The sequence below is a fragment of the Hemiscyllium ocellatum genome, chromosome 7 (genome assembly GCF_020745735.1).
Source record: "Hemiscyllium ocellatum isolate sHemOce1 chromosome 7, sHemOce1.pat.X.cur, whole genome shotgun sequence".
Classification (NCBI taxonomy): domain Eukaryota; kingdom Metazoa; phylum Chordata; class Chondrichthyes; order Orectolobiformes; family Hemiscylliidae; genus Hemiscyllium; species Hemiscyllium ocellatum.
In genome coordinates this window covers 105,067,695-105,091,356 of record NC_083407.1, presented here as the reverse complement: position 1 = coordinate 105,091,356, position 23,662 = coordinate 105,067,695, and the positions used below count along the sequence as shown (strand labels likewise).

At 38.4% G+C, this 23,662-nt stretch overlaps 1 protein-coding gene across 4 annotated transcripts in view; it reads left to right on the top strand.

Annotated features, from left to right (window-relative positions):
- creb1b (cAMP responsive element binding protein 1b) overlaps positions 1-23,662 on the top strand; it is an 85,137-nt gene that overhangs the window by 18,096 nt on the left and 43,379 nt on the right. For 3 of the 4 annotated variants that reach the window (XM_060827623.1, XM_060827621.1, XM_060827622.1), the window contains one exon: positions 20,189-20,305. The exons of the other annotated variant lie outside the window; for it this stretch is intronic. In XM_060827623.1, the coding sequence (XP_060683606.1) occupies positions 20,201-20,305 (105 nt within the window). In that variant the 5' untranslated portion in view covers positions 20,189-20,200. The remainder of the gene's footprint in view (positions 1-20,188; positions 20,306-23,662) is intronic. 4 annotated transcript variants of the gene reach the window in all.

Sequence of the window (23,662 nt, the reverse complement as noted above, 5' to 3'; positions counted from 1 at the left end):
ACCACCCTTGGGTCCCGTTTAAATTTTTCTTCTCACACAATATACCTCCATCCTCTAGTTTTGGACTCATCCACCCCAGGGAAAATGCCTTATCTATTTATCCTCATCCCTGCCTCTCATGATTTTTTAAACCTCTTTAAGGTCACTTCTCAGCCTCCGACGCTCCAGGGAAAACAGCCCAGACAAATCAGTCTCCCTTTCCAACCCCGGCAACACCCTTGTAAATCTTTTCTGAACCCTTTCAAGTTTCACAACATCTTTCTGATCAGGTGGAGACCAGAACTGCACAAACTCTTCCAAAGGTGGTCTAACCAATGTCCTATGCTGCAGTAACATGATCTTCCAACTCCTATACTCAATGCATTGACCAATAAAAGTAAGCATACCAAATGCCGTCTTCACTTTCCTACCTACCTCTGACTCCACTTTTGAGGAACTACAAACCTGCACTCCAAGGGCTTTTTGTTCAGCAACACTCCCCAGGACCTTTCCATTAAGTGTATAAGTCCTCCACTGATTTGCCTTTCCAAAGTGCAGCATCTCGCATTTATCTAAATTAAACTCCTTCTGCCACTCCTTGGCCCATTGGCCAATCTGATCAAGATCCCATTGTATTCTTGGGTAACCTTCTTTGCTGTCCATTACAACTCCAATTTTGGTATCATCTGCAAACTTACTAATCATACATCCAAATGACGAAAAGTAGTGGACCCAGCACCAATCCTGTGGCACATCACTGATCACAGAACATATAGATAAGAACTAGGAGGAAGAATAGACCTTCTGACTCTTTGAGCCAGCTCCACCGTTTAATAAGATCATGGCTGATTTTGTGGCCTCAGCTCTGCTTACCTTCCCTCTTATCATAATCCTTAATTCTTTATTGTTCGAAAAGTTATTTATCTTAGCTTTGAAAGCATTTACTGAGAAAGCCTCGACTACTTCACTGGGCAGGGAATTCCATAGATTCACACCCCTCTGCGTGAAGACATTCCTCCTCAATTCAGTCCTAAATCTGTTCCCTATATTATTGACTCGATGCCAACTTGTCCTAGTTTCACCCGCCAATGGAAACATCCTCTCTGCTTCAATCTTATCTATTCCGTTCATAATTTTATATGCTTTTATAAGATTCCCCCCTCATTCTTCTAAATTCCAATGAATATAATCCCAGTCTTCTCCATCTCTCCTCATAAGCAAACCCCCTCAACCCCCACAGGCCTCCAATTGAAAAGCAACCCTGCAGCACCATCCTGTCTTCGATCTTCAAGGCAGTTTTGTATCCAGATGGCTAGTTCTCCTTGTATCCCATGTGATCTAACTTTGCTAACCAGTCTACCATATGAAACCTTGTCAAATGACTTACTGAAGTCCATATAGGTCATGGCAGCCGCTCTGCCCTCTTCAGTGAGCAGAAGACGTACAGAATGTTATGTGCGTAAAGACTTGGGCATTGGAGTACTTTTACAAAAAGTAGAGTCTTAAAAGCCTTATGTGTTAGAATAAACCAGTCTGAAGTAATAATGGCATAGATGAATGTTTTGCAGTAGATCGACTCATGGAGTCATAAAGCATAGAAACATTTTTCCTATTCAGATACCTGTCCAAATGTCTTTTTTTAAATTCTATAATTGGACCTGCCTCTACCATTTCTGCTGACAGCACATTCTATATGCACAACACACTGTGTGTGGAAAAAGTTGCCCCTCGGATTCCTTTTAAATCTTTCCCCTCTCACCTTAAACTTATGCCCTCTAGTTTCCTAGCTCCCCTACCCTTGGAAAAGAACTTGACTATTCACATTATCTATGTCCCTCATGATTTCATAAACCGCTATAAGATTAACTGAGAGTGTGTCAAGTTGGGTGCTGTTATACAGGTAGAAACGGGTGCTCTTACTGATGGCACAGCTATGTGCCCAAAGCCCATTTTGGCATCAGATGTAACATCAAAGTAGCAAACATTGGTTCAGCATCAGAGTGATGAAAATCACTCGGTAGAGAGTGGAAATTTGTAGTGGGCACTGAAGAGAATGGCTTCAATCTTGCTGATGTTTAATTGAAGGAATTCTCCCTATCTGCTACTGGATGTCTAATAGTCTGGTGATTCAGAGAATGGAGGAGTTGAAAAAAGTGGTTTTGAAGTAGAGCTAGGTGTTACCATGTAAAAACTAACACCCATATTTTCAGATTATGTTGCCGAGGGGCAGTGTGTAGATTAAAAATGGGTCTCTGCCTAGGATTGATTCTTGTGAGATACCAAGATGCAACAGTGCAGATATGGGAAGAGGGAGCTGCTGCAGGTCATACTCTGGTTACAGTTGCACACTGAAGAATGGGTCTAGACAAATGGCACTTGAAAAGCATTGAATTAGCAGACACTGTGGCAGAGGCTGAACAAGGAATGTTATATTTGTGATATTCATCTTCACATAATTTCTATGTATATATGTACGTTTATGACCTTTTTTCGAATGAGTCCTTTTAAATTCATTCATGAAATGGGAACCTCACTTATTGTCCATCCCTAATTCTGCTTCATAAGGTGGTTCTGAGATGATTGAGAAGGTTTTTCTTCACACATTGCAGTCTGCATGGTACATGTGTTACACACTGGTGCTTGATAGGAGGTTTCAGGTCTTTAACCCAGCTGCAGAGACCACATGTGCAGCAAGTGTTGGCTGCTGAAGGAGCTTTAGTTTAGAGTTGGAGTTGGTATCCAAGTGATGGACAAAGTAGGGAAGGAGGTACCTGATCAGTGTTTTAGGAGGCAGTCACGTTTGGTCCATGTTCACAAACAGGTTAATGTAATTAAGTGATACAGGTATGGGATCACTTTAGACGAGCTTTAGATGAGCCTAAGAAAGATGCTTTGAGTCTGTTCACAAGAATATTTGTATGTAAGTTGGGACACAATTGAAGACAACATAAAATATCTATTCATAATTTCAAGAAATCGTTGTACATCAGATCTTTAAATTACATCCTTGAATAGAATTGTGTTCATAAATACAAACATTACTAAATCAGGCATTTGTAAGTTGGAGACCCCTAGAACTATTCTCTGCAGCAAAGACAGATCCCCAAAAGCTGTGTTGCCTACCTAGTGCCAAGGTTTGTGGTATATCTTTTGATTGGAGAGAAGCTTTGAGTAGAATGAGAAGGATCCGGTTGTAATCCGATTAATTATCAACGATGTACGATTAAGAAAGAGGTTCATCGCAAGGGATTATGAGCCGCTCAGGTGCTAAATTTTAGAGGTAGATCCTTGAGAGTAATCATCATTGGTTACAATCTGAGCTATGTGCAAATTAGAGCCGGGTAGGCAAATACTTGACTCAAAGATTGGTATGGGTGACAAGTGTTCTGATTTTTGTGGCACTGGCACCATTGTTGAGTAAAGAGACAGTTGTCCTGTTGGGGCAGGCTTTGTTGGGACTAGTGTGTGGCTGAATCATAAAACTAGGATTGTAGATAGAACTAAGCATGATCAGATGATGAATCATGTTTGAAAAAAAATGAGAGCAGAGGTACAGGGTAGAGAAGACGCAAACAAAATTTGTTAAAGGGTAGAAAATATACACAGATGAATGCAGCAGAATGTCGGACCAAAGCTAATTAAAATACGAAAACAAAATCTAATATTCTTTACCTGAATGCAGGTAGCATTTGTGATATGGTAGATGAATTGACAGCCTAAATAGAAATATATGTGTGACTTAGTAAACATTATGGACATGGGGTTGCAGGTTGACCAAGACTAGGAATTCATTATTTGAGGGTATTCCGAATAGGCAAAATGGAAAAGGATATGGGGTAATTTTGTAAATAAATGTTGTCATTGCAGAGGTGAGTCGTAATTATAGGTGGGACAGCTCATGATGAATTTGGAAAGAGGTAGGTAGTAGCAAGGGAGGGAAGTTTAAGATTCTGAAATGTTTGTCTCATAGGACAAAGTAATGGGAGGTGTTATGGTTGTTTTAATCTGCTCATTGGCTGCCAAAATCAAATAAGCAAGGATAATATCGACGAACCTGTATAATGTCAGGGATTGCTTCTTTGAGCAGGATGTTACAGAACCTACCCCAATTTTAACGCTTGTTATGTGCAGTGAGATTGGATCAGTAAGAGATCTCATGGTTCAGGATCCTTGAGGGAGTAGCATTTCCAACATGGTAGAATTTCACATTCACTTTGAGATAACCTCTAGTCTCAATCCAGTGTCCTCAACTTAAGTAAGGACAGTTACATGGTATGATTATGGTGTTATCTAAGATTGGCTGGAAAAATAGACTGCGGAGCAAGTCAGTGGATGAGTGGTGGTAAACATTTAAGTAAATAGTTTATATGCATAAAGTTACAGTGAAGTGGCAGATAATTCTAACCAATGTTTTGCATTGGTCTTCACAGTGGAGGACGGTATAATTATGCCAAATGTATTAGATAAGCAAGGTATTGATAGGAGGAAAGGTCTTGTAATAATCTCTATCACAAGGGGAAAAGTATTTGACAAATTATTGGGACTGAAGGCAGCCTGGTCACCAGGACCTGATCCCCTGCATCCAACTATTTTATAGGAAGTGGATGCAGAGAATGCAAGTATGGTCAAAATATTCCAGAAGACTGTAGATCGAAAGAGGGTTCCAGTGTTTGGAAACAGCTAATGTGATACCTTTTGTTTGAGAAGGTTAGCAGAAAACTGTAGGCTGATAGTTTAACATCTTTTGTGGGAAAGTGCTGGAGTCCATTTTTAACGAAGAAATGGGAAATTTAGATAAGCTTAACATAAGCAGACTCAGCATTGATTTGAGAAAGAGAAATCATGTTGGACAAATGTTTGAGAGCTTTTTGACATGACAAGCAGAGTTACTAAACGAGAACCATAGAAGTAGTGTTTTCAGATCTCTCGAAGGCATTCGATCAGGTGCAGTGTAAGATTTTGCACAAGATGGGAGCTCACAGTATGAATTGAGAGTTGGTTGTACACAGATAATCAAGGTGAATATGACTTTTTCAGGTTGGTACGGCAAAACTATTGGTGTGTCAGAAGGGTAATTCCTGGAGCCTCAATTTATTAACTATCCCTATCAAAGATGTGAAGGAGAGGGCAGTGTGTATTGTATCTGTAGATGAAGCAGAAATAGGTGGGAGGGACATCTAATGAAGGCAAGGAATCTACATCAGAAAACGTAGATAGGTTATGATGAGGCAAAAACCTTGTAAATGGTGTTTAAAGCAGGAAAAGTGTTGGGTCATTTACTTGAGAAGGAAGAAATAAAAGGCAGACCATCATTTAAATGAAAAGATATTCCCAAATAATGCAGGGTTGAGGGGTCTATATGTTCTTGTGCGTGCACAGTATGTCATTTATGAAGCAAATGGAATTTTGGCCCCTATTGTTAGGGATTCCAAGTTAAGAACAGGAACTTTTGTTCTGCATCCCCTCTAATATTACCTTTTGTGTCCCAGTGACATCTGGGAAGCGAAAGGTAATAGGTTCACGTGCCACTCAGAGTGTGGAGTCTCTCAGGGTGGCTGTGCAGCTTAAAGAGAATGTTAGTCATCTTAAAACTGTCTAGGGTGTTGAGGTTGCACCTGGAGTACTCTGTACTGTTTTGGTCCCTCTATTTAAGAAAGGATGATTAAGCATTGGAAGCAACTCAAAAGTGATTCACTAGGCTGGTTCCTGAGGTGAAGACATTGACTTATCAAGAATAGCGAAACTGATTTGGCTGTTATCAGTTTGGAAGAATGAGGTGTGATCTTTATTGAAACCTACATGAATTTGAGTAGATTTGACAAGGTAGATGAGAAGATATTTCCATTAGTGGAGGAGATGTAGTTCGAGAATAAAGGAACACCCATTTAAAGCTGGGATGTGAAGGAATTTCTTCTCCCAGGGTATTGAATGTCTGAAATCTCTGCCATAAAATTATGGAGGTTAGATCATGGAAAGTAATTAAGGTGGGGTAGGTTTCATTTTGAAATATTGGTGAGTTGAAGTCTAAGCTGAGCTGTCACGAAAGAGGAGTTGAAGTCTCAACAGATCATGATTTCGGAGTCAAATGACTGATTTCTTTTATGTTCTTGGGTTACTTGAAAGCAATATTGTTCATATGTGCTTCTGTTTTTGTACTTTGAGATTGTGGGTATTCAATATGCTACCACAGAAGTAAATTTAATGATGTATAAGCTGGCTTGGTTCATTGCATCGTGATTATATTGCTGGATTGGAAGTGTCCTGAACAAATAATTTGGAGAAATTAGTTCAAATCCACTGTGGCAGCTGAAGGAATTTATCGTTGAATTAATAAATAAATTTGGGATTAAAAGCTAGTATCAGTAAGGGTGCTTGTAATAAAACTCCATAGCTGTTTTTTTATTGTCTTTTAGGGGAGGTATTCTACAATCCTTATACAACCTGATTTACTCCTCAGAAATAGCCTAGCAAGCCATCCAATTTTATCAAGGAGGAGGTTGAGCACTATGGAAATGAGAAAGAATAATAAATACTTGAATCGGTGGCAATATCCACATTCCACTTATTAATTGTAAACAAAAGTATTTTGCTTACCTCTATTTAAAATATCTGTGTTTAATCTGAACAGCCTAAGAGCGATGATAATTTACATTAATGTGAATTTCAAAATTGACAGCTGTAGTGTTTTAAACGTCTGCATTATTTTTAGGTAGGAGCTGTACTAATTAGTTTACATCTATAACTATACTAAATGCAAGAACATGTCAACATCACTAAAGCAAAATACTGCTGGGAATCTGAAATACATATCATCTTGTTAATGTTCAGTTATGCTTTTGTGTACGCAACCTTTGTAATCGCCTATAAGCAGTATGGTATGATAGCTTGCAGTAAGCATTGACTACAGCTGAAAGCTAGTTGCATTGTATCCAATTTAGTTCATTTCATTCAATTGTAATCTATAACATTGTTTATTGTAATATTGCTGTTTGCTACTTTGTCCTTCTATGAAGGTGGAGGCTGTTTCAGCATCCTTTAAATTATGACTGATTTTTGCACTGCAGATTAACTGGATGAAAAACAAGTAGTTTACTGAATTATAAACTGAAAAATCAAAACTTTGTTGTGCATTAGCTGCTCATCAGTATAGTGAAAGAAAGCTAGTTGCAAGTATTGTGTCAGAAGAGTATGGCTGATACTTTATCTTGACAAATATAGCCACCAGTACAGTTGTCGAACTAATACCTCCATCTCTGTAATTAGAAGGGGAAAATCTGAAGCTAGTAGCAAAAAAGTTAAACTGCTGTATTGCATATGAGTGGGTGATTCTTTTCTTTCTCTCTCTTCCCCCCCCCCCAATTCTTGGGGACACTGACTTCATAATTTCTTCATTGTAAACTGAAGCTTTACAAAAATAAGCTGATATTGAGGCTGATATTTTCCATTATTTGCTATGTTTATTGATTGCACAAGCTATTGGTCTGGTGTTCAGTCATTGGCACCTCCTTCAGGACGTTTTTGATTTCTACAGCCACCATCCTTTTAGTGGTGCTAAACTAATGAATGAGCTTTGACTACCCTTGTATATTGGTATGCTGTAATACCTTATGGAAGTGTTACAGTATAGAAGGCCATTCCACCCATTGTGTTCATGCTACTCTTCCTCAAGAGAAATTTGTATACTGCCACATCCTGCCCTCTTCCCATTTCCCAAACCAATCCCAATCTTTATATATTTAGAATATTGGAACCTTTTTGAGCAACCAATGAGTTAAGGTTTGCATTCCAACCTTAATTTGGTTGCAAAAATTGCACAACAGTTATCTCATTTTTACATATTGGGCGGCACGGTGGCACAGTGGTGAGCACTGCTGCCTCACAGTGCCTGAGACCCGGGTTCAATTCCCGACTCAGGCGACTGACTGTGTGGAGTTTGCACGTTCTCCCCGTGTCTGCGTGGGTTTCCTCCGGGTGCTCCGGTTTCCTCCCACAGTCCAAAGATGTGCGGGTCAGGTGGATTGGCCATGCTAAATTGCCCGTAGTGTTAGGTAAGGGGTAAATGTAGGAGTATGGGTGGGTTGCGCTTCGGCGGGTCGGTGTGGACTTGTTGGGCCGAAGGGCCTGTTTCCACACTGTAAGTCTAATCTAATCTAATATGAAGTGTTTCCCTTTCTTGAAAGAATCTTCTATAATCTTAAATGTCAATTAGTAACATGTGAGAAGCTTTGAGTGCTGATAGTGCATCTTATTTCCCTGATAACGATGAATTAAATGACCTCCTTAATCGTGGACTGTATTTTCTTTTGCTTTATTAAACATGTAGTGCAGTTGCATGGAAGTTCAGCAGCACTTGGACATTTTCAAAAAAGAGCAAGGATACATCATATGGTCCCTTGAGCTTGCTGAATCATTCAGCATTATGGCTGATCATTTGCTTCATCTCCATTTTACCACTCACTGAAATCCTTAATTTCCTGAGAGATCAAAAATTTATCGCTGCCAGGATATGCTTTTTGATTCAATATTCACAGTCCTGTAGGTGGATAATTCCAGAGATTCACATACCTGAGGAAAGAGATTTCTACTCTCCTTAGTTCTAAATAATCACTCACTTATCATGGAATTGTATTTCTGTGTTTTAGCCAACCCAGACAGGGGAAGCAATGTGTGTCCTACCTTTCCAAACCCCTTGAGAAACTTGCATCGTACAGTTAAGTTACTTTATTCTGAAGAATATGCCAAATTTAGTCAGCCTCTCAACTCACAACTTAATCTTCTGCATTTGTGCTGCACTGTCTCTAAGGCAAGTATATATGGAGACCAAAATTCTTTGTGGTCCTATGCTCAATCCACTTGCAATGAAGGCCAGTGTGCCATTTGTCTTCCTAATTTATTTGAGTTTGAAGCCTAATTTTGTTCTCCTTTTATAAATGTACCCATGTGCTGCTCAATATCAACATTTACAAATTTCTCACTGAGGTTTTGGAGAAAATTTGTAGCTCGGGTTGTGGATCACGTTGTAAGTTTGCTCACGGAGCTGTTAGATTTGTTCTCTGGCGTTTTGCCACTATGCTGGGTAACGTCATCAGAGTGACTCCAGGGAAGCACTGGTGTTCTGTCCTACTTGCTATTTGTGTGTCTTGGTGTTACCCAGCATAGTGGCAAAACTTCTGACGACAAGTCTATCAGCTCAGCGAGCAAACTTAACCAAGTTTCTCACTTTTTCAAAAAAGCATTGCTTTTCTAGTCTTACCATCAAAATGAATATCCTCATACTCATCCACATATTTGATCTGTCATCTTGTTGCCCACTCACTCAATCATCTGTCCCTATGCAACCTTTTTGTGCATTCACACCAAATACTCTCACCTGGCTTTATATTCTACTCCTTTCCTGAATATCCTTGGATTTTTGACAACTAAGTATCCATTTCTTATGGGTGGTATGCAATTCTGAGAAATGCTTTGTCCTCATCTAAATGTAAACAATTGGGAATCTGAAAAATTGTAACTAGCCTTTATTTTCACCAACATAAACTTTTAATGTAAACAAGGATAGCTTGAAATACAGAGCCAGTCATGTGGCATCGTGCAGAAAAATAAAGATTTCAGATTGAAGACGTGTAAAGCATTGGAAAATGTCGGAGATATCGTGTATTCTTCACTAAAGCTTACTGATTCTGGTAGCTCTACATTTAAAATTTTGTTTCTTTCTACATAAGCTGCTTGACTGCTGACTATTTCCAGCAATTCTAGTTGTCACAATTTTTCAGCATCTTCAGTATTTTGACCTTCAAAAGTGAATAAACATTTAACTTTTAAAAACTTGAACCAGAGAAAAAATTGGATACGGTGATCACAATATGGCTGAGAAGAGCAGCAAAGGGAAGTGCTGCAACTGTTCGCAAAGCAATGCAACAAGAAGTCGGGAAAGGAGCTGGCAATAATAAGCAAGTGCCTGAATACAAACAGATCTTTTCTTCTTGTTTTGTTCACAACTTAAAGGTGATGATTTCCAAGGTTAGTTGACATGCGAAATGTTAGGTGCGGTGCAATAATGCATTTTAAACAGGTGGCAGGTATTCCTTTTGTGGAGAATTCTGCTTTACAGGTACAAGTTGCCTATCATATACATGCTGTGGAGTGAATTTTCAAAATAACTTCAGCATTTAAGATTGAGTTTGTGTAGGATTAGGATATGTAGTCTGTTGCTTTACTAAGCACAGCATAGTTATGAAATTATACCTGAAGGATTCCTCATGTTGCAGTGTGCTTTCCTTTATTTGTTGGAGGTGGCAGAATATGTGGGTGGCTCTTGATTATACATCATTAATTCATTTTGTAAAATTTTTTGTCATTAACAAGAGAATTGTCAGTGTTGAAGAAGAGTGCTTTGCCTATTTTTAACACTGCTGATATTTAGCACCCCCAGGGTAGTTGTGGTTTCTGTTGTGAATTTTCCACAGCAATCTCCAGGGTGCCTTTATGTTAAAATGTAAGGCAGTCTTCATTCTGCATTGGCACTGAATATTTGTGATGAAAATTGGGGCTAGGGCCCTCTAGCGCAATGTGGAGCAATATCAGACTCCTTGATGATTAATTTAACACTAGGTTTTAGATTGCAATAACTGTAACAAAAAGGTTCTCTCTTGTTTCAAAGCTACAGATGTAGTATAAATACACCATGGCATGCTCCTGTTGATTTCTACCAGATAATAAGCATTTGGCATTATTATTTATGTCCCATCTTTTTTGAGTCCTAACAAATTTTTCATGGCCGTCCTTCACAGCTAAAAAGAATTGGTCGTTTTTGTCCAGTGAATTTGATCTGGAAATAAAAGATCAGTTATTCAACTCACTTTCTCTTAACAATTTTATTTTATTGGAAGTGCTTTACTAAATTGAGGTAAGCAAGAGCAGACCACAGTTGTTGTAGCAACTGTAACAGCTTAATGAAATGACATTCAATGGTACCCATCTGAGCAGCATCTGGAACATTTTAGGATGAGTTCTATCTAGTAATGTTTGTCTGAAGCCTTCCAACTCTTGCCTCATCCATTTAAACTGTAATTTCATATGATCCTGATCCCTTAAAACTGAACACATTGACAATGATCAAATATTTAAAAACCTGCAAGTAGAACCACCATTTGCTGCTTCACTATTCATAGAATCGTAGAATTCCTAGAGTCTGGAACCAGGCCATTTGGCTCACTGAGCAGAGCCCAATGATTTTTCCCTGAGCTTTTCCATTCTCGATTAACTGGAGTAAAGTTGTGTTGTCACCTAATAATTGATATGTTGTAAGATCCAAGTGTTGACACCCACTGTGTCAGAGAATGAACTGGAGGCAATGCAGGACTTAAAGCACAGATAGTCAAGTTAGATACTTAATGACCTGCACCAAACATAATTTGTAATGACAACAACATCAAAACCTTCTGACAAAAGTGGACCTTTTCCTCAATCAAATGCAGTGAGTGGTGGAACATTACATCTTTGATAGTGCTAAAATGTATGGTTGACAAGGGAATTACACAAAATGTTTCAATTCTCATTGGAACTTGACGCATTCAGCCTTGCAAGAAGACTAGAAATAGTGAAGGATATTGAAGTTAGGCAATATTTGTCAACATGTTGTCCAATAAAAACTGTTGGGGAAAAATATATATTCAGACTAAGCTCTACGTTGTCACTAAACAGGAAGGCATTGTCATGGCTGGGATAGGCTAGATTCTTTTGGGGGGTGGTTTAATTATTTGCAGTAAAAAAAATTGCTGAAACATTTGGCATATAATCTGAGAGGATTTGGTCTAACGGGAATTATCTCATGTTTTGTACCTTTGGTGATCGAAGGGGCTGCAATTGTACTGCAATCACACCTCTGGAATCTTTTGTTTAAAAGCAGATATATTTCTTAAATAATTGACTTTATCCTTTTCTTTGAAATAAGAATAGAGTCCACTGAGGTGAAGGTAAGACTCAGTCTTTGAATAGTGAGGCCACCCATTATGACACATGAACAAATTGTACAGAATGGAAAACTGAAGGAGATGGCTGGTTGTTCTTTACTCTGTATTTGTAACGTCTGCTGCAGACCATGACCACCACCCAATTTAAAATGGATATTGTTCTCTGCCATAACAATAAAGAAGATTGAATTTGAAGTTGTTAATTTTTTTCACAAAATAAAGGTAGCATATAGTTCACTTCAATAAAGAGTAAAATGAACTTCATCAAAGAACTATTTTGTGTCCTTGAGCTAGTTCTCAGTATGCTTTGATTTTTCTGTGGCAGAAAGATTCAACACACTGTTATTGTGTCAGCTTTCAGGAGCATAGGAACAGGAGTATGCCATTCAGGCTGTGGAGTCTGCTCCTCCATTCAGTTAGATCGTGGCTGATCATCCACCTCAGGGTGATGTTGCAGCTGCAGCCAGACAGGAAAGTGGAAGGTATTCTGCCTCATTCCTTGTGCCTTACAGGTGATGGAGAGACTTAGAGAATTAGGTGCTGAGCCGCCAGCAGAATGCCCAGCCCATGATTGACAATGCCACATCATTTATGTTGTTGGGCCAATAGATTTTCTGTCAAGAGTCCCACAGGATATTGATTCTGGATAGCTATGACAGTAATGTGGTTGAATGTTAAATTATGAGAATGTGTGAAGTCATCTACTCTGAATTCACAAAATCCAATATTTTCTTGCAGAGATTGGGAGTAGCAGAGGATCAAAGGGATTAATGTGTCCATGTGCACATCACCAATGCTAGTGTCCAGGTACACGTGGAAATTAAAAAGACCCTTTTTTTAATGGAATGTGGTCTTTGCTGGTCAGGTTACTATTGTTCATCTTTTGATTGTGAACTGTCTTCCTTAGTCATAATCCATGTGATGTATATATATCCATAATGCTGTAAAGGTGAGAGTTCAAAGATTTTCGAATAAGAATAGTTTGGTGCTTGATTTTGACCAGCCCAGGTTTGGCCTTTTTTTTGTGCTGTAGATCGCTGTGACTCGAAATATGAGTTCAAGTCTTGCTCACAGCAATTTGAGCATATAGTCGAGACTGACATTCTAGAGCAGTACTGACAGTGTTGCACTTTTTGAGCTGCTGTCTTTTGGACAAGCTGTTAAACCATGTACTACCAAGTATTTAGGCTTTGGATCTGTGGCTTCTCTATTCAGCAACAACCTTGCGTTAACCTTTGCTGTAAAACATGCTGAACAACACTTGATGTCAAGCCATGTCCAGAGATATTAGCACAAGTGAGTTAAAGTTTGGTCTGAGGTTTGAGAAGTATTTTGAAGGAGTAAGGAACAGAAAGGTTTATCAGGTGATATCAAGAAAAAAGGTAGAAATAGGGCCATCACTGGTGAAGTGAAGAAAAAGTCAAAAAGCCAGAGTTGAAGGTGTATGAGATTTCGAGCTGGGAAAAGTTAGTGAGAGAAAAGTATAGGCAGGAAACCATTTGGAAATCGGGGTGAGAAATTGATGTATTACAGTAGGGCAATGAGCAAACTCAGTTATTTGGGAGTAACAGGGCAACTTACCAACTTAGCTATCATCTGAAGGAGATCAAATATTTGAACATTGGCATTTCATTTGTTTAGAATTCTGATAATTGGGAATACTTTTTTAAATCATGGAATCCCTGCAGTGTGGAAGCAGGCCATTTGGCACGTTGAATCCACACCGACTCTCCGAAAAGCATTCTACCTCTGCCTACTCCATCCCTGTAACCCTGCATTTTCCATGGCTTATCCACCTAGCCTGCACATCCCTGGACATCGTGGCAATTTAGCACGGCCAATCCACCCAAACTGCACATCTTTGAACAGTGGGAGGAAACCAGACCACCCAGAGGAAACCCATGCAGACTGTAGGAGAATGTGCAAGCTTTACACAGTCACTCAAAGGTGTAATTGAACCCAGCTTGCAAACCCAAGCATTTGATTGCCTGTTTATTTTCTCAATTAGTGACTCGTGCAGGGAAATCTGGAAGCAAAATTAAATAATGGGCCTATAACAAACTAGAACAAAATATTTTGTATTGCATGTAAAATTGGCTGTAGTTAACAAGTGCTTGTACATGCTTCCTTTAATGTTATGAATGACTTGTGTTGATGTACTATGTGGAATAAGATAATTATAGTATTAAATTAATTCACTTTTAACAAAGTCAAGAAAAATAGTTCTAATCTAAAGATATCTGAACCACTTATGCAAATATGAAATTGTTAAACAACTGTCATTTTTTCTTGCACAATGTAAAGATAATTTATAAACATCTGAACAGATTTGCCCACATACTAACGGGCTTCCTCACTGGTATGTGCCAGGGATCTCCCTCCATTTAAAATGTCAAAGGAATTGAGAAACTTAAATTGATCCTAAAGGGACAGACTAATAGTGAAATTTAAAAACAAACACAGTTAGTTAATATTAATTAACTCTTCAAGCACAGGGTTTCCTTTGCAACTTTGAGCATGCTTTTTGTTTAAACACATTAAAGTATAGTGTTCACCTAAATTGCCAGAACATAATGGTGTTTCAAAATTTTGGGTTGAAATATAAATTTCAAAGGAAATGTAATATTTAATAATGTTTAATCTTTCGTACAAGAGAAAACATTTACAGGCAGTAAGAAGTCATGTATACCATTTCATTCAGTTGTATTATTAATGTGTGCATTGCACCTTATTTGATATCTTTATTGGTTTTTTAATAAACACTTTATCTTTTCTGAATTCCCAGTTTTAACATGGGCGCACTAGTTTCTGAGTACTGTACATTTATGGTACATTGTGTGAGCATCAATGTTGTCTATTCCTTTCCAATAGTCTATCAAAGTAGAAGTTTTATAATTGAAAAAGAAGTAGCTACTTTATCCATCCCTTTGTGTACATTCCTGACATTACCTAAAGTTGTTTGTGTCTAGAGGCTGTGCAATTAGTAATATTACACTTATGAATGTGCTTATAACTCTGCAAACTACTCAAAATAGAATCTGTGGAAAACTGGCTTTTGCCTGGATTGCTAGACCAGAACTTACAAACGTAACAGGCTCGAAATTTATCTCAAAACAGCGGAACAGAATCAGATTGGCCATCAATTATTTGCAGCGCTTGATTAATTCCTGTGGCTGTATTATAATTGAACACCAAGACCAAGAAACTGATGATCAAATACCACCCACCCCCTGACAATTCAGTGCTGAGAGTATAGCGTTGTTGGAGATTTTCTGATTTCAGGTGAGATGTTAAACCAGATACTTATCTGTTTCCTCTCAAGATGTTAAAGATCCCATTGGTTTACTTGAAGTGCCGGGACTTCTCCCTGGTATCTTAACTTGCTTTTGGCAAGGAATATGTATTGGTTATTTGGTTGTTATTGCATTGATTTTTGGGGGATGGTGGGGTGACCTTCCTATGTACAAATTGGTTGTCACATTTCCCAAGTGACAAGGCTGACTGCACTTCAAAACTGCTTTGCTGTCTGTTTTCACATTAGATCCATCAGCTTGTTAAAAGCAAAGTTAAAAATCTCACAACACCAGGTTATAGTCCAACAGGTTTATTTGGAAGTGTTTCATGTTAAAAGCAATTCTGTTCATATTTTAATACATCAATGGTAGCTGTTCACTTCAAATAGCAACTGCATTTGATTTGTTGCATTAAATTCCCATCTCATCAGTTTGAATGGGATATGAGGAATAAAGAGTTTCCAGACAAAATCTTTCACTTTCCCCCTGTCTTCAACAAAGGATCATTCAACTTTCTTAAAATCTTGAGATTAAAAACTCCAGAATTGTATCTACCTTTGAAAGCTGACATTTTATCGACCATAATTACAGAAGGCATTGGCAGGATATCTTGCAATGCACAGCTATACTTTAGCAAGTTAGTTGTGCACAAGTACACATAGCTTTACATGTGTTATCATCTTTATCTCAAAAAAAAGTTGAGCTCATTGGTCCTGTCAAGCATTTGAATAAATAAGCAAGTAAACTCTGGTTGCAAGTTTGATAGTGAAGTAGTGACTCACTTAATCAAAAGCTTGCAACATTCCTTGCAATGTTTGCAAAACCTTGTCAAAACCTCATAATTGAACTTATTCCATTATTTTTGTTCTGTATTTTCAACTGAAGAAATTAGTTTATCTCTTCTGAGCAAGATATTTGGTGCCTAATTGGAATTTTATTTGCTATTCTGAGCAAGAATGTCACAGCCAACTTCTTTGCTGCTGTAGCTGATTTTTATCATCCGTAAATGTGAATCCCAAATCCAGGTAGAAACATTGAGTCCAATTTTGGTTTTGTCTAGCTCTATTTCTTTCTATACATGGAGATTGTAAAAGACTTTTATTGCGCAAACCTGATGTTAACAGAACCAGTTTGGAGATGAAGCATATATTAAAGGATGTATGCACTTCGGCCGTAAAAAGTTAAAAGTTGAGAAGTGCTGGAAATGTGAAAATCTATTGGAGTCCAAGGTAATAGTCCAATCCAAAAGTGTAGACTGAAGAGCCAGAGCTGCTAAATGAGTTGCTTTGATATGTAAAAGATCTGACAGCAGAAGATCTGCATGTGTTAATTATCTTGACATCAGAAAGGTTGTGGTTCCAGCTGGTCTCACGCAGAGGATGATGGTGATACTGCAATTAGTTCTGCCCCTTGTTTAGGAATCGTAACAACAGCCTAGATTATTCCTTCCCATCAATAACTACTTATTTCTGGAAAATACATGTTTGGTGGATGCAGGACTTTGTGTTCAGCTTTTTCTTCTTTCTTCCCCACCCACCTTCTCCCAGTATATGATGTCCTGTACAGGCTGCCACCATCAAAAATTTTATTTAAGGTGAGCTTAAACTCCTGACTTCAGTATATTTGTACTGAGCATCAAGAGACCATAGGATCTTACTAAATGTGTTCATGATGTTGCAATGTTGCTTTGTATGTTGAAGTCAGTACTGGAAGATTCACCAAAGCTCTGTACATGCTACATATCAACCCAAGTGATATGCACGACTGAATTGTCATTGAACAGCCATGTTTGCACTTTTTAAAACAAATTTGAATGTTATATTTTAAACTTGTGCACTTTATAGACTATTGACAAAGCCAAAGAATCTTCAACGTACTGTGCATAGATCTGCTTATAGCCCATGTGAAGCCTTTTTCAGCGTATAATCTGTGATCTGTTGGAGAAGTAATTCTGCCTGTGATTGTAGCATGGTGTAGGTTTTTAAACTTGGTACTTGACTTTCACCAGTAACTCCCTTCCTGTTACACTCATCTCAAATTAATATTCTGTTGCTCTCACTCTATTTCCCTAACCTACTCTCTAGATCTTGAGTCTCTTATTAGATTTCTCTTTTAATTGCAGTGGAAATGTGTTCTACTTTGTTTACCCTGCCTTTTGAATGTACCATTTCACAAAGAACAATTTAAGGAGCAGATTGCAGCATTTTCCTATGAGTTTTGACTTGAATGTTATTTCGCTTGAGACTTTTTGTTGCCTTGATACTGAATCAGGAAAATTTGAGTCAATCTAACCCTGCTCAGAATTGGTGGTTGTCTTGTGTCCACATCTGTTTCTGGGTTAGAAAAGGGAGGTTGGGGAGTGATGTTGGTATGACAGCTCATTCTGGAAAATACCCAGTGAAAGGAGATGGCTCTGCAATGAACCCCTTTTTTTGCAGTGAGATATTTGTTATGGAAGCTGCATATATTCAGGATGGTCACTTGAACCTTGAATGAATAAGTCACTAAAACCTGAGAGTTCATCACCTTACACAAAGGAGAGAAACAGAAATAGGGTGAAATTAAAAACTGAAATATACTTGAGACAGAAGAACTCTGATATCAATCTTGTGCATGTATGTTATATACGTTCATCAGCCAATTATTTTATAGTTTCCAGTCCTAAGGAAAACTCATTAGACATGGCATATTTATGTGACTGTCACGAGTCCAGTTAAAATACATTAGTGCATCTACTGAATATAAATTCTATTACAATGGTGCAATGCAGGTATTCAATCTTTTGTGAAAAAAGCCTCCCACTTAACATCTGAACCTTTCACTGTGAACAGCTCTGTAACTACCAGCTCTATGCCAGCAACATTGTTGGCACAATTCATTGCTTTACACTCCCACCCTGCCACTATCATGCCCCAAGAAACAAATCTCTTCAATATATTGAGGTTATTTAAATTAGTTTCCCTGTCTCTTTCTTCATAACTCAGAAATATTTTTCAAGTATACAATAATTTTGCAAATTACTGTTAAACTTGTGTCCAGGAAGTATTCCAAATTGCACAACAACCTAGTACCTAAAAAGAAATCTCATTTCCCCTTATTTTACTAGTTGTGTTAAATAAATGTCTGGTTATTGATTCTCCTGTCAAAAGTAACAATTTCTCCTTGGCTCATGCTGACCAGATTAATCTAGTCCCAAGTTGCCAGCACTTGGCCCAGATCCCTTTAACCCTTCTATTCGTATACCCATCCAGATGCCTTTTAAATGTTGTAATTGTACCAGCCTCCTCCACTTCCTCTGGCTGCTCATCACATACATGTGCCACCCTTTACATGAAAAACTTGCCCCTTCAGTCACTTTTAAATCTTCCCCTCTCGCCCTAAACTTATATTCTCTAGTTCTGGACTCGTCCAACCCAGGGATAAGACCTTTTCTATTTACCCTATCCGTGCTTCTCATGACTTTATAAGGTCACCCCTCAGGCTTCGACATTCCAGGGAAAACGGCCCCGGCCTATTCAGCCTCTCCCTATAGCACAAACTCTTCAACCCTAGCAATATCCTTGTAAATCTTTTCTGAACTGTTTAAAGTTTCACACATCCTTCTTATATTCAGTTCTCCTTCCCGCCCATTATTTTAACGCACCTATTTAATAAGTATGTAAGTTAGCTCGCTGAGCTTGAAAGTTTGTTTTCAGACGTTTCATCACCATTCTAAGTAATAAGACCATAAGACATAGGAGTGGAAGTAAGGCCATTCGGCCCATCAAGTCCACTCTGCCATTCAATCATGGCTGATGGGCATTTCAACTCCACTTACCCGCGTTCTCCCCGTAGCCCTTAATTCCTCGAGACATCAAGAATCTATCAATCTCTGCCTTGAAGACATTTAGCGCCCTGGCATCCACTGCACTCTGCAGCAATGAATTCCACAGGCTCACCACTCTCAGGCTGAAGAAATGTCTCCGCATTTCTGTTCTAAATTGACCCCCTCTAATTTTAAGGCTTTGTCCACGGGTCCTAGTCTCCTCGCCTAACGGAAACAATTTCCTAGCATCCACCCTTTCCAAGCCATGTCATCAATGAGTCTCAAGTGAAGCACTGGTGGTGTATCTCACCTCTCTATTTATAGGTCTTGGTTTCTTAAGATGGGTTATGTTATTTCTGTTTTTTTTTCAAAGCAAGGTAGATAGGATGAAAGTCGATGGGTTTAGTGATGGTGTTTTGGTTTGAATGCCATGACTTTAAGAATTCTCATGTGTGACTTTGTTTAGCCTGTCCTAGAATGTGTGTGTTGTCCCAAAGTGGTGTCCTTCTTTGTATGTATAGAAACTAATGTAAGACCACCAAAAGACTCAGCCCACTATCACTAGTTTCCACACATCAGAAAAAGAAAGGCACCACTTTGTGTTGTCCCAGTCACATGTCCTAGGACAAGTGAAACAAAGACACACACGAGAATTGTTAGAGGTATGGGATTCTAACCAGAGCTCCATCACTAAACACATCAATCTAGATCCTATCTACCTTCCCTTTTAATAAAACAGAAATGACATCACCCACCTTAAGAAACCAAGAACTATAAAGAGAGAGTTGAGACATACCATCAGCACTTCACTGGAGACTCTCACTGATGATGTTTCCTAGTATGGTGACAAAACGTCTGAAAACAAACCTCCAAGCTCAGCTAGCTAACTTGCATACTTATCATCAACCTGAGCTACAAATCTTCTCAAAAATCATTAACACTTATTTAATTTCACCATTGCCTTTTCTGTCCTAAATAAAACTACTGGAATGTAACTTAAGAAACAGAAAATAGCACATTTTGACACATAACTTGCCAAAAAAACCTGATGAGAAGTGGGCACCTGCTTTTCCAATGTTGTACTGCCAACTGTAGTGTGTGTATCTCAGGCCCTTATTCTGTATTTTCTGGTACTGCAGGTAAAGGAAACAATGGATTCCAGTGCAGATGCTCAACATGGTGACACTCCAATTTCAGAAACTGAAACCCACCAGCTAGCAGTTCCGACACAAGCACAGCTTGCAACTATTGCACAGGTATTTCTCAATGTCCGTAACAAATGACACAAATTGAGACCACAGATAACGCCATTATTCCTAGTTTCAGTTTATTAGTTTTTGAGATTTCCCAAACATGCGTTAGAACAATGTGCTAACTGGTACATTGCATATGGAACTCTGCTTTCCCTTAATGAGTTTCAAAGTCCTCTCTGAGAAAGTTTGTTAATCACTGCCAGAGTGATAGTGCCACTTTTTGTCACATTCTCAGTATCTGCGTCGATGGAGAGGAAAATCAAAATAAGTTCCTGTGTCTTGCAGAACCAGTAACAGGCTCAGTAATAGATTTACCATTGTTCAGTCAGAATGCTATGCATTCAGATACTAAGTGTTGCGGTATCAGAAGTTGGTTATTTGGATGAGATGTTAAACAAAGATGGACATCCTTCTCGGGTGTGAATTGTTTGAAAAGAGTTTGGATAGTTTTTCCTACTGTCCCAGTCAATATTAATTTCTCAATAAATATCACTAAAGGACATGATGTGATTGTTGTCTTATTGCTGTTTATAGGTACAAATTGCCTGCATTTTTATGCATTAGTGACTGCACTTTATTGGCAATTAATCACTTTTATCTGTGGTTCATGAGCTTGTTTTGAGCAAGCACAAGACATTTTTGCAGTGTAGTTTATGGAAAAGGCTATATTTGTGTCCAGCTGAATGATTGACCCAACATGTCCAGAGAGTATGTTATTTGAAGCACCATAATTTATTGATATCCAATGTACAACTTACCAGTAAAGAACTTATTTTATATCTGATCGCAATTCATTTGAAGACGGACCATTTGGGTCGAAGTTTGGAGTCTTTTGTATTCCAAGATGGTTCCTTTTAAGTGAAACACCCTAATGAAACTGATTCCATGTTCTTTCAAAAGCAATTTTTTATCAAGTCAATTTTCCAAGCAAAGAAAGAGGTTATTGATTTTTATTACCCTTGCCCCTCAATCAATTCAATCCTTCATGGCCAACGTCACTACTGCCATGTATTTCTCTGTCTATCAGAAGACAAATTATGCATTCTTGTCATGATAGTTCAAAGCCAACCTGTTGATATTGCTCCGTTTTCTACAATAACTTGATTGTGAAAAGTTAAAGGATCAACAATTTCCAACACATTACAGAAGTACTTACTAGCTATAAAGTGCTTTTTGCCCATCCTGAGATTGTGAAAGATAGCTCATAAATTCAAGATTTCCTTTTGAGTGAACAATAAGCATTACAAGTAAGAACATCATCTCCACTGTCAAATATCTCATTATCACTTACAATCTAGTCTCATTTGCCAGAGATGCTGTCCATGGAGCCATACCAAAGTGTAAGTCATTGACCTCAGACAATAAGGAAAAGATGTTCAAGATCAAAATTGTTATCACCAATCTGGACAGCTTCCATTCAATTCCTAATACGTGAAACAGGACAACCTGTCCATAATTCATCACTAAGAAAAGAAGTGCTACTGCAAATTGGTCCTTTGTTAACCTTTTGGACAACCTTTACCACCTCTCAATCTTCAGTGTTAATTACTCCATGATCCTCACTGTTGAATTGCAGTCTCAAGCACCGTCATCATTCAACTTAGACTTTCTGTCTCTTAAAGCAAAGATGTAACTTGTACATCTGGAGCTATGCAGTTTTTATTGGTGGCATTGGTCCTTTCTCTATATTTTTTTTTCAAAATATAGTTATACTTTTGAATGCTTCATTGCCATCATGTGCCCTCATGAAATTTTCAAGCTATGTGTCATGGAGCAATGCTTCAAAATGGAGTATCATTCTACTGTATAGATAAGCCTAGCCATGAAAGGGCAAGATTTTGTCTGCTCAGAACATGAGATACATTATCATTTGTCTTCCTCTTCCAATTACACTCTTCCATTGCCCATGTCAATCAGACTGTACAAGCAAGAGTGGTACAATCATATCTCTAGCATCCCCAGTCTGGTGTTGGTGACAGTACAATTGATGGCAAACAATCGCTGCCCTCAATCCAAGGTTATATTCGATGGTGCCATTCGTATATCGTGGGTCAACATCATCCATGGACATAGGACCAACTTTCACATGTAGGCTGATGGCATCCAGCTCCTCTTTATTTATTCCTCATTCTCACTTCAAACTTGTTTATTTTCCTGCAAAAAAATTCTTTTCCTTTCAGTGTTCTAATTTTTTTTTCTTCTCTGAATTAATTGACAGTTGTTTTTCCCTGCATTACACCATTGATTACTCTTAAGGCAGATCATTGGCTGTGAAAGCACTTTAGGATATCCTGAGGTTAAGAAGCTCAGGATATAAAATATTTTTTCTTTAATAATTAGTCAAAATTGTGTAAAGAAGCTATACACCAACTCTTATTTGTTTTCCTTTTATTCTTCTACACTGATGTTAATTGTTTCTTTGTTTATAATACCTTATTAGTTCAAATCTAAAAGGCATTTTTGATCCAAATGTTTACTGATATCCTCAAGATCTTGAATCTAAATTTGTGTCTCAGAGGTGTAAAGTGCTGCTGTACCAGACGACCTGTTGCTAGTCTCAGTAAATTCTGTGTTACCACATATATTCCCATTTTCATTATGCACTTCTTGTGTGTCTCTGGCCCCTCTTTTAATACAGGAGCAAATAACTTTTTGAAATCAGATTGCCTTTTGTAAATGGAGATTTTATTTTTGAAATCCCCACTTCTCCCTCCTCAGAACAAACTCTCCTCAAAAGAGCTCATCTCTGCCTCCTTTTTTTCCCTGTCTTTCTGCCTCTTTTTTTTCCCTGTCCTTGAATGTGTTATCACCTTCTAGTTTTGTGCCACTTCGTGCTAGAATCTCTTGTTGGATGAAGTTACTTCCTCCTTAGATGAGTTACTAAGCTCACAACTTTGGGCTAAATGCTTTTGGAAGAAATTACTTCTGGTTCAAAGTGGTCTGCAAAAATGTTTTTGACTGCATTATATTATTGCCCCATGTTACTTCTGCAGTCTCTGACGTAGGTAACCAAACTACCTTCCATCAATCTGGCTGTCATTGCCCTGTTTTGTATCACTGCTCCAACTTGTTTCAATTCTAAGTTGTAGCTAGCTTGTGTATCTCCAAAGGCATCTATTTCCCAACTCTCAGCATCACATCTGAGTTCCCCATCAAACATTCATGTCCTGTCCTTTCCCATAACCAGATGATACCCCTTGGTGATCATTTTTAATTGACAATTTCAACATCAAATCTTGGAATCCCTCCAGTATAGAAGCAGGCCATTCTCCCAATCGAGTTGACACTGACCCTCTGAAAAGCAACCCCCCACCCTAGCCCTGTAACCGTGCATTTCCCACCGATAACCCACCTAGTCTG